We start from the raw sequence: 16195 nt of genomic DNA, 5'->3' as shown, positions 1-16195 counted from the left end.
TGGGGCAGTAGAGACAACAGGGACAAGATCTGAGAGTCACACAGGGAACTGTAGAGGACGGTGGGGCAGTAGAGACAACAGGGACACAGAGATCCTGAGAGTCACACACAGGGAACTGTAGAGGACGGTGGGGCAGTAGAGACAACAGGCACAGAGAGATCAGAGAGGGAACTGTAGAGGACGGTGGGGCAGTCCTGAGAGATCCTGAGAGTCACACAGGGAACTGTAGAGGACGGTGGGGCAGTAGAGACAACAGGCACAGAGAGATCCTGAGAGTCACACAGGGAACTGTAGAGGACGGTGGGGCAGTAGAGAACTGAACAGGGACAGAGATCCTGAGAGTCACACACAGGGAACTGTAGAGGACGGTGGGGCAGTAGAGACAACAGGCACAGAGATCCTGAGAGTGACACACAGGGAACTGTAGAGGACGGTGGGGCAGTAGAGACAACAGGCACAGAGATCCTGAGAGTGACACACAGGGAACTGTAGAGGACGGTGGGGCAGTAGAGAGAACAGGCACAGAGAGATCCTGAGAGTCACACACAGGGAACTGTAGAGGACGGTGGGGCAGTAGAGAGAACAGGCACAGAGATCCTGGAGTGACACACAGGGAACTGTAGAGGACGGTGGGGCAGTAGAGAGAACAGGCACAGAGAGATCCTGAGAGTGACACACAGGGAACTGTAGAGGACGGTGGGGCAGTAGAGAGAACAGGGACAGAGAGATCCTGAGAGTCACACACAGGGAACTGTAGAGGACGGTGGGGCAGTAGAGAGAACAGGGACAGAGATCCTGAGAGTGACACACTGGGAACTGTAGAGGACGGTGGGGCAGTAGAGACAACAGGGACAGAGATCCTGAGAGTGACACACTGGGAACTGTAGAGGACGGTGGGGCAGTAGAGAGAACAGGCACAGAGATCCTGAGAGTGACACACAGGGAACTGTAGAGGACGGTGGGGCAGTAGAGAGAACAGGCACAGAGATCCTGAGAGTGACACACAGGGAACTGTAGAGGACGGTGGGGCAGTAGAGAGAACAGGCACACAGAGATCCTGAGAGTGACACACAGGGAACTGTAGAGGACGGTGGGGCAGTAGAGAGAACAGGCACACAGAGATCCTGAGAGTGACACACAGGGAACTGTAGAGGACGGTGGGGCAGTAGAGAGAACAGGCACACAGAGATCCTGAGAGTCACACACAGGGAACTGTAGAGGACGGTGGGGCAGTAGAGACAACAGGGACAGAGATCCTGAGAGTGACACACAGGGAACTGTAGAGGACGGTGGGGCAGTAGAGAGAACAGGCACACAGAGATCCTGAGAGTGACACACAGGGAACTGTAGAGGACGGTGGGGCAGTAGAGAGAACAGGCACACAGAGATCCTGAGAGTCACACACAGGGAACTGTAGAGGACGGTGGGGCAGTAGAGAGAACAGGTACAGAGATCCTGAGAGTCACACAGGGAACTGTAGAGGACGGTGGGGCAGTAGAGAGAACAGGGACAGAGATCCTGAGAGTCACACACAGGGAACTGTAGAGGACGGTGGGGCAGTAGAGACAACAGGTACAGAGATCCTGAGAGTCACACAGGGAACTGTAGAGGACGGTGGGGCAGTAGAGAGAACAGGGACAGAGAGATCCTGAGAGTCACACACAGGGAACTGTAGAGGACGGTGGGGCAGTAGAGAGAACAGGCACAGAGATCCTGAGAGTCACACAGGGAACTGTAGAGGACGGTGGGGCAGTAGAGAGAACAGGCACAGAGATCCTGAGAGTGACACACAGGGAACTGTAGAGGACGGTGGGGCAGTAGAGAGAACAGGCACAGAGATCCTGAGAGTGACACACAGGGAACTGTAGAGGACGGTGGGGCAGTAGAGAGAACAGGCACAGAGAGATCCTGAGAGTGACACACAGGGAACTGTAGAGGACGGTGGGGCAGTAGAGACAACAGGCACAGAGAGATCCTGAGAGTCACACACAGGGAACTGTAGAGGACGGTGGGGCAGTAGAGACAACAGGCACAGAGAGATCCTGAGAGTCACACACAGGGAACTGTAGAGGACGGTGGGGCAGTAGAGACAACAGGCACAGAGAGATCCTGGGAGTCACACACAGGGAACTGTAGAGGACGGTGGGGCAGTAGAGACAACAGGCACAGAGAGATCCTGAGAGTGACACACAGGGAACTGTAGAGGACGGTGGGGCAGTAGAGAGAACAGGCACAGAGAGCTCCTGAGAGTGACACACAGGGAACTGTAGAGGACGGTGGGGCAGTAGAGAGAACAGGCACAGAGAGCTCCTGAGAGTGACACACAGGGAACTGTAGAGGACGGTGGGGCAGTAGAGAGAACAGGCACAGAGAGCTCCTGAGAGTGACACACAGGGAACTGTAGAGGACGGTGGGGCAGTAGAGAGAACAGGCACAGAGAGATCCTGAGAGTGACACACAGGGAACTGTAGAGGACGGTGGGGCAGTAGAGAGAACAGGCACAGAGAGATCCTGAGAGTGACACACAGGGAACTGTAGAGGACGGTGGGGCAGTAGAGAGAACAGGCACAGAGAGATCCTGAGAGTGACACACAGGGAACTGTAGAGGACGGTGGGGCAGTAGAGAGAACAGGTACAGAGATCCTGAGAGTCACACACAGGGAACTGTAGAGGACGGTGGGGCAGTAGAGAGAACAGGGACAGAGATCCTGGGAGTCACACACAGGGAACTGTAGAGGACGGTGGGGCAGTAGAGACAACAGGCACAGAGAGATCCTGGGAGTCACAAACAGGGAACTGTAGAGGACGGTGGGGCAGTAGAGACAACAGGCACAGAGAGATCCTGACAGTGACACACAGGGAACTGTAGAGGACGGTGGGGCAGTAGAGAGAACAGGCACAGAGATCCTGAGAGTGACACACAGGGAACTGTAGAGGACGGTGGGGCAGTAGAGACAACAGGCACAGAGATCCTGAGAGTGACACACAGGGAACTGTAGAGGACGGTGGGGCAGTAGAGAGAACAGGCACAGAGACCCTGAGAGTCACACACAGGGAACTGTAGAGGACGGTGGGGCAGTAGAGAGAACAGCACAGAGAGATCCTGAGAGTGACACACAGGGAACTGTAGAGGACGGTGGGGCAGTAGAGAGAACAGGCACAGAGAGATCCTGAGAGTGACACACAGGGAACTGTAGAGGACGGTGGGGCAGTAGAGAGAACAGGCACAGAGAGATCCTGAGAGTGACACACAGGGAACTGTAGAGGACGGTGGGGCAGTAGAGACAACAGGCACAGAGAGATCCTGAGAGTGACACACAGGGAACTGTAGAGGACGGTGGGGCAGTAGAGAGAACAGGCACAGAGAGATCCTGAGAGTGACACACAGGGAACTGTAGAGGACGGTGGGGCAGTAGAGAGAACAGGCACAGAGAGATCCTGAGAGTGACACACAGGGAACTGTAGAGGACGGTGGGGCAGTAAAGAGACCCCAGGCTGAAAGAAGGGAACGTGTTGATGAAGGTGCTGCTATAGCAGGAGCTATAATGGAACAAGCACACACTGAGGATGTTCAGGAGCCTCCAGACAATCCGAGGCGCTACCCAGAACGAAGGCACCGTCCACCAGACAGACTAGACTTATAAACAAACAAACAAAAACTAACTGTTCAAGTTCAAATTAAAAGATGCAAAATAACTACAACAAGTTCTGGGAAATGTTTCAGTTGTGGTTTGGTAAAAGTAACTCTGATTGTATAAGAGAAGGAATGTTATGTTCTGTTAATTACTGATGTCCCCTTTAAGGATGGAGCAACCTTGGTCATGCGCAGAGTTGTTCTATGTTATTCTGGTACTAACTCGTTTGAGTAAATGTGAAGCTCCAGTTCCATTGCTTGTATTCAGAGTCTTTCTTATTACATAAATAAGTACTAAGTGTTAAGACACTACACTACTATAGACATGCATACATATATGACATTGTCTATAATTTCTATGTAATGATGTAATGAATATTGATAGATAAAGCAGTAATACCCTTCTTATTGACCTTAAATGATTGATACTTTCTAAGTAGAATAGTAGTTTAATTCATACTCACACACTGCAGGAGAGTGGAGGTCCTCATGGTGTTCTACAGTACAGAAGTAACTGTCCACAGAATGACCCAACACTACTAGGATATTACTAGAGTATTGTTGGGAAGTGGGCTCATCTAACCGTTGTCCGTTCTTGTACCAGATGTAGGTGGGGTTGTCAGTCAGAGTACAGGTGGTGATACAGGTCAGTGTCTTCTGTCCCTCTGCAGCAGGAGTCACCTTCACCTGCAGACCTGAAACAATATGTATAAAACCACATACACCTCTGTGTTAACAGGATGGTTAATATATTTATCCTGTAATTCATTATGATTTACAGTTGTATCATACAGTGTAGTATTACCTGTGACAGACAGAGTTGTTCCTGGTAAACTATGACCCCAGTCAAAGTAGTCTGTTTTAAACGTGAAGCGATACTCAGCTGAGTCCTCCTCTCTCAGATCTGTGATTCTCAGGGTGAAGGGACCTCTGGATGTTCCAGTGTATTCCACACTACCTGCATACCCTGGGTCTCTGGTTAGGTCTTCAGGGGTTGACTTATCACTTCTAAACCAGAATGATGATGTGGTGGAATAATAACCAACATAAGTACAGGATATGTCCACTGTTGACCCCTTCAAGACACAGATTCTACTCTTGGTGTAAGTCACTCTGTTGCAGCTCTGACCCTGAACACCTGAAACACAGTGACATAACAAGAGGTCAACAGATTGTATTCTCAGTTCTAGCTAGAAATGCTAACAGTTCTCATATTACAAAATGAAACCAACACTGATATACATTGTATACAGTTTTACAGTGATGTATTAGGGATCTATTTAGTTTTTGTTCTGGGGAGGATTGTGTGTTTTTTTTACATTCAGCCCAGGATTTCCACATCCGGCTTCTTCACCTGCGGGATAATCTGAGAACAGCCACCCAGACAGCTGAAGAAACTGAGGAGTATTTCTGTCTGTGATAAAGCCCTTTTGTTGGGAAAACCTCAGTCTGATTGGCTGGGCCTGGCTCCCCAGTGGGTGGGCCTATGCCCTCCCAAGCCCACCCATGGTTGTGACCCTGCCCAGTCATGTGAAATCCATAGATTAGGACCTAATGAATATACAGTATTTCATCTGACTGATTACCTTATGTAACAGTATAACTTTAGACCGTCCCCTCACCCATACCCGGGCGTGAACCAGAGACCCTCTGCCCACATCAACAACAGTCACCCACGAAGCATCGTTACCCATCGCTCCACAAAAGCCATGGCCCTTGCAGAGCAAGGGGAACTACTACTTCAAGGTCTCAGAGCAAGTGACGTCACCGATTGAAACGCTATTTAGCACGTACCGCTAACTAAGCTAGCCGTTTCACATCCGTTACTCTTATATGAACTGTAACTCAGTAAAATGGTTGAAAGTGTTGCACGGTACGTTTATATTTTTGTTCAGCATAATTGTATATGTACAGTGCCTTGCGAAAGTATTCGGCCCCCTTGAACTTTGCGACCTTTTGCCACATTTCAGGCTTCAAACATAAAGATATAAAACTGTATTTTTTTGTGAAGAATCAACAACAAGTGGGACACAATCATGAAGTGGAACGACATTTATTGGATATTTCAAACTTTTTTAACAAATCAAAAACTGAAAAATTGGGCGTGCAAAATTATTCAGCCCCCTTAAGTTAATACTTTGTAGCGCCACCTTTTGCTGCGATTACAGCTGTAAGTCGCTTGGGGTATGTCTCTATCAGTTTTGCACATCGAGAGACTGACATTTTTTCCCATTCCTCCTTGCAAAACAGCTCGAGCTCAGTGAGGTTGGATGGAGAGCATTTGTGAACAGCAGTTTTCAGTTCTTTCCACAGATTCTCGATTGGATTCAGGTCTGGACTTTGACTTGGCCATTCTAACACCTGGATATGTTTATTTTTGAACCATTCCATTGTAGATTTTGCTTTATGTTTTGGATCATTGTCTTGTTGGAAGACAAATCTTTGTCCCAGTCTCAGGTCTTTTGCAGACTCCATCAGGTTTTCTTCCAGAATGGTCCTGTATTTGGCTCCATCCATCTTCTCATCAATTTTAACCATCTTCCCTGTCCCTGCTGAAGAAAAGCAGGCCCAAACCATGATACTGCCACCACCATGTTTGACAGTGGGGATGGTGTGTTCAGGGTGATGAGCTGTGTTGCTTTTACGCCAAACATAACGTTTTGCATTGTTGCCAAAAAGTAAAATTTTGGTTTCATCTGACCAGAGCACCTTCTTCCACACGTTTGGTGTGACTCCCAGGTGGCTTGTGGCAAACTTTAACAAATCAGAGATTTGGGGAATGACACTTTTTATGGATATCTTTAAGAAATGGCTTCCTTCTCGCCACTCTTCCATAAAGGCCAGATTTGTGCAATATACGACTGATTGTTGTCCTATGGACAGAGTCTCCCACCTCAGCTGTAGATCTCTGCAGTTCATCCAGAGTGATCATGGGCCTCTTGGCTGCATCTCTGATCAGTCTTCTCCTTGTATGAGCTGAAAGTTTAGAGGGACGGCCAGGTCTTGGTAGATTTGCAGTGGTCTGATACTCCTTCCATTTCAATATTATCGCTTGCACAGTGCTCCTTGGGATGTTTAAAGCTTGGGAAATCTTTTTGTATCCAAATCCAGCTTTAAACTTCTTCACAACAGTATCTCGGACCTGCCTGGTGTGTTCCTTGTTCTTCATGATGCTCTCTGCGCTTTTAACGGACCTCTGAGACTATCACAGTGCAGGTGCATTTATACAGAGACTTGATTACACACAGGTGGATTGTATTTATCATCATTAGTCATTTAGGTCAACATTGGATCATTCAGAGATCCTCTCTGAACTTCTGGAGAGAGTTTGCTGCACTGAAAGTAAAGGTGCTGAATAATTTTGCACGCCCAATTTTTCAGTTTTTGATTTGTTAAAAAAGTTTGAAATATCCAATAAATGTCATTCCACTTCATGATTGTGTCCCACTTGTTGTTGATTCTTCACAAAAAAAATACAGTTTTATATCTTTATGTTTGAAGCCTGAAATGTGGCAAAAGGTCGCAAAGTTCAAGGGGGCCGAATACTTTCGCAAGGCACTGTATTTATGTAAAACATAGGGACCACAATGGATATAAGTCCCCAACTTTATTGTGCAATCCTGTTCACTTAAAATAATATTGTTTATATATGTATTCTTTTAACTGACAAATAAAATCGATCAGTCAATCAATCCAAACTGAGCAGCAGCCATTTGATGAACGGAAAGAGACATTTGTTACAAAACACCAACAAGTTGAATGACATTCAGAGATTGTCAAGCCTTCAATACTGGGTAAGACTACAAGGTAGGGAGGGATGTGTTCTCTGTTTGTCCAGATTTACATTGTCTATTTATTGTGGTGTTGAAAACACAAACCATGACATTGAAGTGCCCGAAGTCGGTATGCTTTGTTTATTGGTTGTGTGCTGCATTGGCACAGAAACCTGTTGGTGGAAAATGTGTTGCATATATTTTGTATATGATCGCAGTGTAATGGAACAGGCAGGCAGGGTGAGCTTGTCTGTGGTGGTCGGGAACCCTCAACATTCTGGCCCGTATCCCTGTGTGACAGGTTAAAGGAAATATTCATAACCTGTTATACATTAAAAAGTATTAGTAAATTCATAGTATGTGAGGATTTTAAAACATCTAAGGTTAAAAGGATGCATTCAGTATTAGTTGATAGAGATTAATAACATTCATATAATTGTGTTAAAGTTAAAATCCGTCAAAGGGTACGAATTGTGAGAGTAATGTGTAAACGTTATATTGATTACTTTATTTTGTGGTGCCTAAAAGTGTTAATCTGTGATCTACGAAATGCTCTTAATCTATGAGCCCGAGATCGATTGCTCTGGTCTCCACCCATATTCCTGGGGAAAATCGCGGTCGTTTCTCATTGAACTAAACGTTGACTTGAGAATACAACACCGTATCACTCTCGTGATTATTTCTCCCCTGTTTTCAGGTACTTTATTGATGATAAGAATAGTAATTTAAATGTTATAACTCACTAACATGTCAAGAGTGTTTAAGGTGTGTCTTAGTAACGTCTTGAGGAAGTTAGAGTTAAGTTTGAAGAGAGTAATATTAGCCCTGCTCGGTTGAAGTGAAGAATAGCATCGTACTGAGATTAGCTGCCATTTTATGTCGATTGTGAATGAACATGTACGTTGTTAATAAGATATTTTGCTGTGTTATTTGTATAATGGGTTTTCTGTTGTTTTGTAATGTGTTACTTTTGTGAAATGATGGAACTAAACATTAAATTGAGAATACAACACCGTATCACTCTCGTGATTATTTCTCCCCTGTTTTCAGGGGCGTAACACCTGCTTGGCATCGATCAGGCCTCAAAAGCAGGCTGAAGTGGCAAAGTCGTTATTCACGTTTATAAATGCAGGTCGCTACAATTATTCTTATTTGTGGTCGTAAACATTATTTTGAGTTACTTCTATGAGGGGAGGGTGTTCAATTGATTTTACAGTACAAGGGGAGGGTCATGTGAAAATATTTGACACTTTGAAGACCAGTCCTGTCCCAACCCCCAGTAAATTTCAATCTGTCCCTTATTAATAAATAAACACTCACAAACTGGAGGAGAGAGGAGATCCTCATGGCCTTTTACAGCACAGGAGTAACTGTCTTCATAGTTACTGGAGACTGAGTCTTTGTACTGGGGGGAGGTGCTCTCATCTAGATGTTGTCCGTTCTTGTACCAGATGTAGGTGGGGTAGTCAGTCAGAGTACAGGTGGTGATACAGGTCAGTGTCTTCTGTCCCTCTGCAGCAGGAGTCACCTTCACCTGCAGACCTGAAACAATATGTATAAAACCACATACACCTCTGTGTTAACAGGATGGTTAATATATTTTCAACTGAAATTCAATATGATTACAGTTGTATCATACAGTGTAGTATTACCTGTGACAGACAGAGTTGTTCCTGGTAAACTATGACCCCAGTCAAAGTTGTCTGCTTTAAAAGTGAAGCGATACTCAGCTGAGTCCTCCTCTCTCAGATCTGTGATTCTCAGGGTGAAGGGAACTCCGTATGTTCCAGTGTATTCCACACGACCTGCATACCCTGGGTCTGTGGTTAGGTCTTCAGGGGTCGACTTATCACTTCTAAACCAGAATGATGATGTGGTGGAATAATAACCAACATAAGTACAAGATATGTCCACTGTTGACCCCTTCAAGACACAGATTCTCCTCTTGGTGTAAGTCACTCTGTTGCAGCTCTGACCCTGAACACCTGAAACACAGTGACATAACAAGAGGTCAACTAGATTGTATTCTCAGTTCTATCTAGAAATGCTAACAGTTCTCATATTATAAAATGAAACCAACACAGATATACATTGTATACAGTTTTACAGTGATGTATTAGGGATCTATTTAGTTTTTGTTTTGGGGAGGATTGTGTGTTTTTTTACATTCAGCCCAGGATTTCCACATCCGGCTTCTTCACCTGTGGGATCATCTGAGAACAGCCACCCAGACAGCTGATGAAACTGAGGAGTAATTCTGTCTGTGATAAAGCCCTTTTGTTGGGAAAACCTCAGTCTGATTGGCTGGGCCTGGCTCCCCAGTGGGTGGGCCTATGCCCTCCCAAGCCCACCCATGGTTGTGACCCTGCCCAGTCATGTGAAATCCATAGATTAGGACCTAATGAATATACAGTATTTCAACTGACTGATGACCTTATATGAACTGTAACTCAGTAATATGGTTGAAATTGTTGCACGTTCAGTTTATAGTTTTGTTCAATATAATTGTATATGTATTTATGTAAAACATAGGGACCACAATGGATATAAGTCCCCAACTTTATTGTGCAATCCTTTAAAACAACAATCCTGTTCACTTAAAATAATATTGTTTTTATATGTATTCTTTAACTGACAAATAAAATCAATCAGTCAATTAATCCAAACTGAGCAGCAGCCATTTGATGAACGGAAAGAGACATTTGTTACAAAACACCAACAAGTTGAATGACATTCAGAGATTGTCAGGCCTTCAATACTGGGTAAGACTACAAGGTAGGGAGGGATGTATTCTCTGTTTGTCCAGATTTACATGGTCTATTTATTGTGGTGTTGAAAACACAAACCATGACATTGAAGTGCCCGAAGTCGGTATGCTTTGTTTATTGGTTGTGTGCTGCATTGGCACAGAAACCTGTTGGTGGAAAATGTGTTGCATATATTTTGTATATGATCGCAGTGTAATAGAACAGGCAGGGTGAGCTTGTCTGTGGTGGTCGGGAACCCTCAACCTTCTGGCCCGTAGCCCTGCGTGGCATCGATCAGGCCTCAAAAGCAGGCTGAAGTGGCAAGGTCGGAATTCACGTTTATAAATGCAGGGTCGCTACAGTTATTCTTATTTGTGGTCGTAAAGATTATTTTGAGTTAATTCTATGAGGGTGAGGGTGTTCAATATATTTTACAGTACAAGGGGAGGGTCATGTGAAAATATTTTAAACTTTGAAGACCAGTCCTGTCCCGTCCCCCAGTAAATTTCAATCTGTCCCTTATTAATAAATAAACACTCACAAACTGCAGGAGAGTGGAGATCCTCATGGCCTTTTACAGCACAGGAGTAACTGTCTTCATAGTTACTGGAGACTGGGTCTTTGTACTGGGGGGAGGTGCTCTCATCTAGATGTTGTCCGTTCTTGTACCAGATGTAGGTGGGGTTGTCAGTCAGAGTACAGGTGGTGATACAGGTCAGTGTCTTCTGTCCCTCTGCAGCAGGAGTCACCTTCACCTGCAGACCTGAAACAATATGTATAAAACCACATACACCTCTGTGTTAACAGGATGGTTCATATATTTATCCTGTGCATTCATTATGATTTACAGTTGTATCATACAGTGTAGTATTACCTGTGACAGTCAGAGTTGTTCCAGGTAAGCTGGACCCCCATCTATCATCATTGTTGTAAATGTGAACTATTACTCAGTATGAGTCACTGTTCTCTCAGGTCTGTGATTCTCAGGGTGGAGACCTTTTCTGTAAGTGTAGTATTCCCAGTATATCACAATGTTCTGGCTCAGGTCTTTAGTGATTACCAGTATTCATCATTTGTGTAAACCAGGATTACTGCAGTATATCATAAACTGTTATGTAAGTGTAGTATGTCCACTGTTGATATCAAAGCATGTTATCTAATGTGTAAGTACATTACCAGTATATCACCCTAATGTTCAAAATGTAACTGTATTACCAGTATATTATAATGAGACTAAGTTTAGTATTACCAGTATTTTGAATAATAAACAATACATATATTGATGTACATCTATAAAACTGTTTATCATTCCAATGTATATAGTTAAGAATATTGACAAGTAAGTAAAACCATTCTTATTGGTTCTAAATGATACCACATAAAATACTAGTTTCATTCAGACTCACAATGTTCTGTAGAGTGTAGTATGGCCTTTTACAGCACAGGAGTAACTGTTCTGTTACTGTAGACTGAGTCTATTGTACTGTAAGTGTGTATTACCAGTATATTATCCGTTCTGTAAGATGTAGTGGGGTTACCAGTATATTATAATGTTCTGATAAGGTAGTTTCCCTCTGCAGCAGGAGTCACCTTTCTGCAGACCTGAAACAATATGTATAAAACCACATACACCTCTGTGTTAACAGGATGGTAGTATTTTATCCTGTATATTCATTATGATGTTCTGTAAGTGTAGTATTACCTGTGACAGACAGAGTTGTTCCTGGGAAACTATGACCCCAGTCAAAGTTGTCTGTTTTAAAAGTGAAGCGATACTCAGCTGAGTCCTCCTCTCTCAGATCTGTGATTCTCAGGATGGAGGGACCTTCATTTCTCCATGTCTCTTTGTCAGGGTACTCCACACGACCTGCATACCCTGGGTTTGTGGTTAGGTCCTCTGGTGTCAACCTATCACTTCTAAACCAGAATGATGATGTGGTGGAATAATGACCAACATAAGTACAGGATATGTCCACTGTTGACCCCTTCAAGACACAGATTCTCCTCTTGGTGTAAGTCACTCTGCTGCAGCTCTGACCCTGAACACCTGAAACACAGTGACATAACAAGAGGATCATTAGGATTGTGTTCTCAGTTCTTTCTAGAAATGCTCAAAGTTCTCAAGTTCTCATAGTGAAACCAACACACAGTATAATGTATTAAATGAACACTCACACACTGCAGGAGAGTGGAGATCCTCATGGCCTTTTACAGAACAGGAGTAACCATCAATATAGTTGCTGGAGACTGTGTTTTTGTACTGGGGGAGGTGCTCTCATCTAGATGTTGTCCGTTCTTGTACCAGATGTAGGTGGGGTTGTCAGTCAGAGTACAGGTGGTGCTACATGTCAGTGTCTTGTCCTGATATCCACCAGTCACCTTCACCTGAAGACCTGGAGAAAAAACAATCACTGTAATCCCTTTATCACTGACTTATCACTCTAATACAAAGATGGAAGAAATCCTATATTACACAGACATTAAACACAAACCAAGACAATTTTCCTGAACTAAATGGAATTCAACAGTTTAACTATATTGAATGTAACTGTACCTGTGACAGACAGAGTGACTCCAGGACGTCCAGAATATTTCCCTCCTTCCTGATCTGTTAATAATCTGAACTTGTACGTAGCTGAGTCTCTCTCTCTCAGGTCTGTGATTTTCAGGGTACAGTCTTTCTTCTTATCTCCATGATACTCCAGACGACCTGCATACTCTGGGTCCTGACCTAGATCTTTAGGTTCTACACCAGTCCCCCATTCAGTGAACCAGAGGGTTGTTGTGACTGTATAACCACTGGGATATGTGTAAGAGCAGGTCAGATCCACTGTTGACCCCTTCAAGGCACAGATACTCTGAGGGGTGTAAGTCACACTCCAGCCATCCTGACCCAGTACAACTGAAACACACAGTGACACATCACAACATTTATTTAATGAAAATGAGTCAATGGCTCTCACTAACAGTCGGGTTTGTCCACACTTTGTTGCTGTAGTTGCTGAGCTGGGTGTGAATGGAAACCACAGACAAGAAGGAGTGAATGACAACTATATAAAGTGAAGTAGATATGCCAAACATAACAGAATAACATTATGATTCTTGACCTATTAGAAATGTCTGTAAATTGAAACACAGGGCAAATAAAACATTATGAAAGGGACCATACCTGTCACAGACCAGAGAAAGACCACCAACTCACTTCCTGCTGTTCTCAAAGCCATTGTTGCATCTCCCACCTTGCAGTCTTAGAAACATAAACAACAACTCACTCTATAGCTGGTGAATAACTACATTCATCATCATCAACAACAATCACTTATTGACCAGATGTGTAGAACTGTAAACACATATTTCTACATTGATTTTTCTGAAGCTGCTTTATTCTCAGAACCCCAAATATAGGAAGATAAATGTTCAATCCTCTGCGGTCCGTCAAGCTGTACAGCAGCCTAAAGACTGACCACCAGGTTCAATGATAACTCCTATCCCCAAGCTGTGAGGATAAACAGCAAGTGACTCACACACACACACACACACACACACACACACACACACACACACACACACACACACAGTGTCTGTAGTGAAGGCCCTCAAGGCCCATGGAGTCTGTATCAAAGTCGAGAGAGCTGGTTGTTATGGATGTAGAAAAGTTAAAACACACATCCTACACAGTATAGATGTCAACCCTCCTCCCTATCAGTCTGGTCCTGAAGGGCCCTCAGATAAATCCACTGTGTCATTCATACACACTCAACCACACCGGGGGAGACACCTTATGAATACTGGCCCTGATGTGACAACCAAAACACAGCTCAAAACATAACAATAATTAAAATGATAGTATATGTATATGACTAATAACCAAAAACTATATTTCAAGATATTGTCAAGCGTACTTACAGAGTGAAGTGAAGGGGAGAGGTGAAAACAAGAAGTGTTGACACATTATAAAGTTGTCAGAACACAAGTAGCTTTAATCAGAACTGTCCTTTTCCTTCCTCTTTACGACATTAACATGCATCATGACCAGACCAGTACGTCAGAATAGGGCTGTGTCTGTATTTGAACAGAAATTGCGAAAAATACTGCACACTTTCCAGCCCACACTCTCAAACACATTGATCCCCTGAATGCAGCTCACTCTCCAGATCCCAATCACCTGAATTCTGATCACCTGTTCACACACCTGTATGTCATTATCACACACTATTTAGTTCAGTTCTTTGCACCTCCTCATTGTGAGGTATTGTTTGTTTTGTGACACTACTTTCCCGTATTTATTCCACCTGTGTATGATAGTGTTTGCCTTCCTCACTAACGATGCTTTTGTCTATTCCATGCATGTTCCTTAGCCTATCGGATGTCCTGTTATCAACCTCTTGCCTGTTCTCCCAGACTACGTTACTAGCCTTTCCCTGCCTGTACTGTTGCCTTTATGGTCTGGGTGTTCTAGGTGATGTTCTCTGGTGTTGGTCTGGGTGTTCTAGGTGATGTGATGTTCTCTGGTGTTGGTCTGGGTGTTCTAGGTGATGTGATGTTCTCTGGTGTTGGTCTGGGTGCTCTAGGTGATGTGATGTTCTCTGGTGTTGGTCTGGGTGTTCTAGGTGATGTGATGTTCTCTGGTGTTGGTCTGGGTGCTCTAGGTGATCTGATGTTCTCTGGTGTTGGTATGGGTGTTCTAGGTGATGTGATGTTCTCTGGTGTTGGTATGGGTGTTCTAGGTGATGTGATGTTCTCTGGTGTTGGTATGGGTGTTCTAGGTGATCTGATGTTCTCTGGTGTTGGTCTGGGTGTTCTAGGTGATGTGATGTTCTGTGGTGTTGGTCTGGGTGTTCTAGGTGATGTGGTGTTGGTCTAGGTGATATGTTCTCTGGTGTTGGTCTGGGTGTTCTAGGTGATGTGATGTTCTCTGGTGTTGGTCTGGGTGCTCTAGGTGATCTGATGTTCTCTGGTGTTGGTCTGGGTGCTCTAGGTGATGTGATGTTCTGTGGTGTTGGTCTGGGTGTTCTAGGTGATATATGTTCTCTGGTGTTGGTCTGGGTGTTCTAGGTGATGTGGTGTTGGTCTGGGTGTTCTAGGTGATGTGATGTTCTCTGGTGTTGGTCTGGGTGCTCTAGGTGATGTGGTGTTGGTCTGGGTGTTCTAGGTGATATATGTTCTCTGGTGTTGGTCTGGGTGTTCTAGGTGATGTGATGTTCTCTGGTGTTGGTCTGGGTGTTCTAGGTGATGTGATGTTCTCTGGTGTTGGTCTGGGTGTTCTAGGTGATGTGATGTTCTCTGGTGTTGGTCTGGGTGTTCTAGGTGATGTGATGTTCTCTGGTGTTGGTCTGGGTGCTCTAGGTGATCTGATGTTCTCTGGTGTTGGTATGGGTGTTCTAGGTGATGTGATGTTGGTCTGGGTGTTCTAGGTGATGTGATGTTCTCTGGTGTTGGTCTGGGTGTTCTAGGTGATGTGATGTTCTCTGGTGTTGTTCTGGGTGCCTATTTGGACCCCCTGTTTATGACCTTCTGCCTGCCCCTGGACCCAGCTTCCTGACTCCTCCTGTGGTCCTTTAAAGAAACACCTGCTGCGCCTTGCGTTTGAAACCAGCTCTCTGTCTCCCATCGTGTTCGTTACACATGTAAACAATGTGTTGACTAAACTATTTATAACGTTAACAATTTACTGTGTTTTCTTGCCCTTCTGAGTTCTGTAAATACAGGTCAAAGTTCAATGATGTCATTCAATTAGAACCCATTCCATTTATACACACATGACCGTCACTACTCATCAGCTGCATCAAAGTGGTACTGAAGGTTCCAGTGTTCTAGAGTAAGAGCTCCACCTACTGGCATCTCAACATTACTGCAGCATCCTAATAATAATGTTGGGCTAATAACAACATTACAAACTGACAATACATCAGATAAAATGGTGAAACACAACACTGGCTCTTTGACAAAGTAACAATTAAGGAAACAAACACTGATGTCTGTAGTATTACAACATGCCACTATCATATTATGTTACACTGTTGACCCTTGTGTACAGTACT

At 44.3% G+C, this 16195-nt stretch overlaps 1 protein-coding gene across 14 annotated transcripts in view; it reads right to left on the bottom strand.

Moving 5' to 3' along the window:
- Positions 1-4051: 4051 nt before the first annotated feature.
- Positions 4052-16195, bottom strand: part of LOC121844045 (B-cell receptor CD22-like) — a 78908-nt gene continuing 66764 nt past the window's right edge. For all 14 annotated transcript variants that reach the window (XM_042313914.1, XM_042313915.1, XM_042313902.1 and 11 more), the window contains 6 exons: positions 11857-12201; positions 10696-10917; positions 9060-9392; positions 8728-8949; positions 4440-4772; positions 4052-4329 (listed from right to left, as the gene is read on the bottom strand). In XM_042313914.1, the coding sequence (XP_042169848.1) occupies positions 4067-4329; positions 4440-4772; positions 8728-8949; positions 9060-9392; positions 10696-10917; positions 11857-12201 (1718 nt within the window). In that variant the 3' untranslated portion in view covers positions 4052-4066. The remainder of the gene's footprint in view (positions 4330-4439; positions 4773-8727; positions 8950-9059; positions 9393-10695; positions 10918-11856; positions 12202-16195) is intronic.

The sequence above is a fragment of the Oncorhynchus tshawytscha genome, unplaced genomic scaffold (genome assembly GCF_018296145.1).
Source record: "Oncorhynchus tshawytscha isolate Ot180627B unplaced genomic scaffold, Otsh_v2.0 Un_contig_7263_pilon_pilon, whole genome shotgun sequence".
Taxonomy (NCBI): domain Eukaryota; kingdom Metazoa; phylum Chordata; class Actinopteri; order Salmoniformes; family Salmonidae; genus Oncorhynchus; species Oncorhynchus tshawytscha.
Note: the sequence above shows the minus strand (reverse complement) of the source record. Positions and strands in the feature narration are given on the sequence as shown.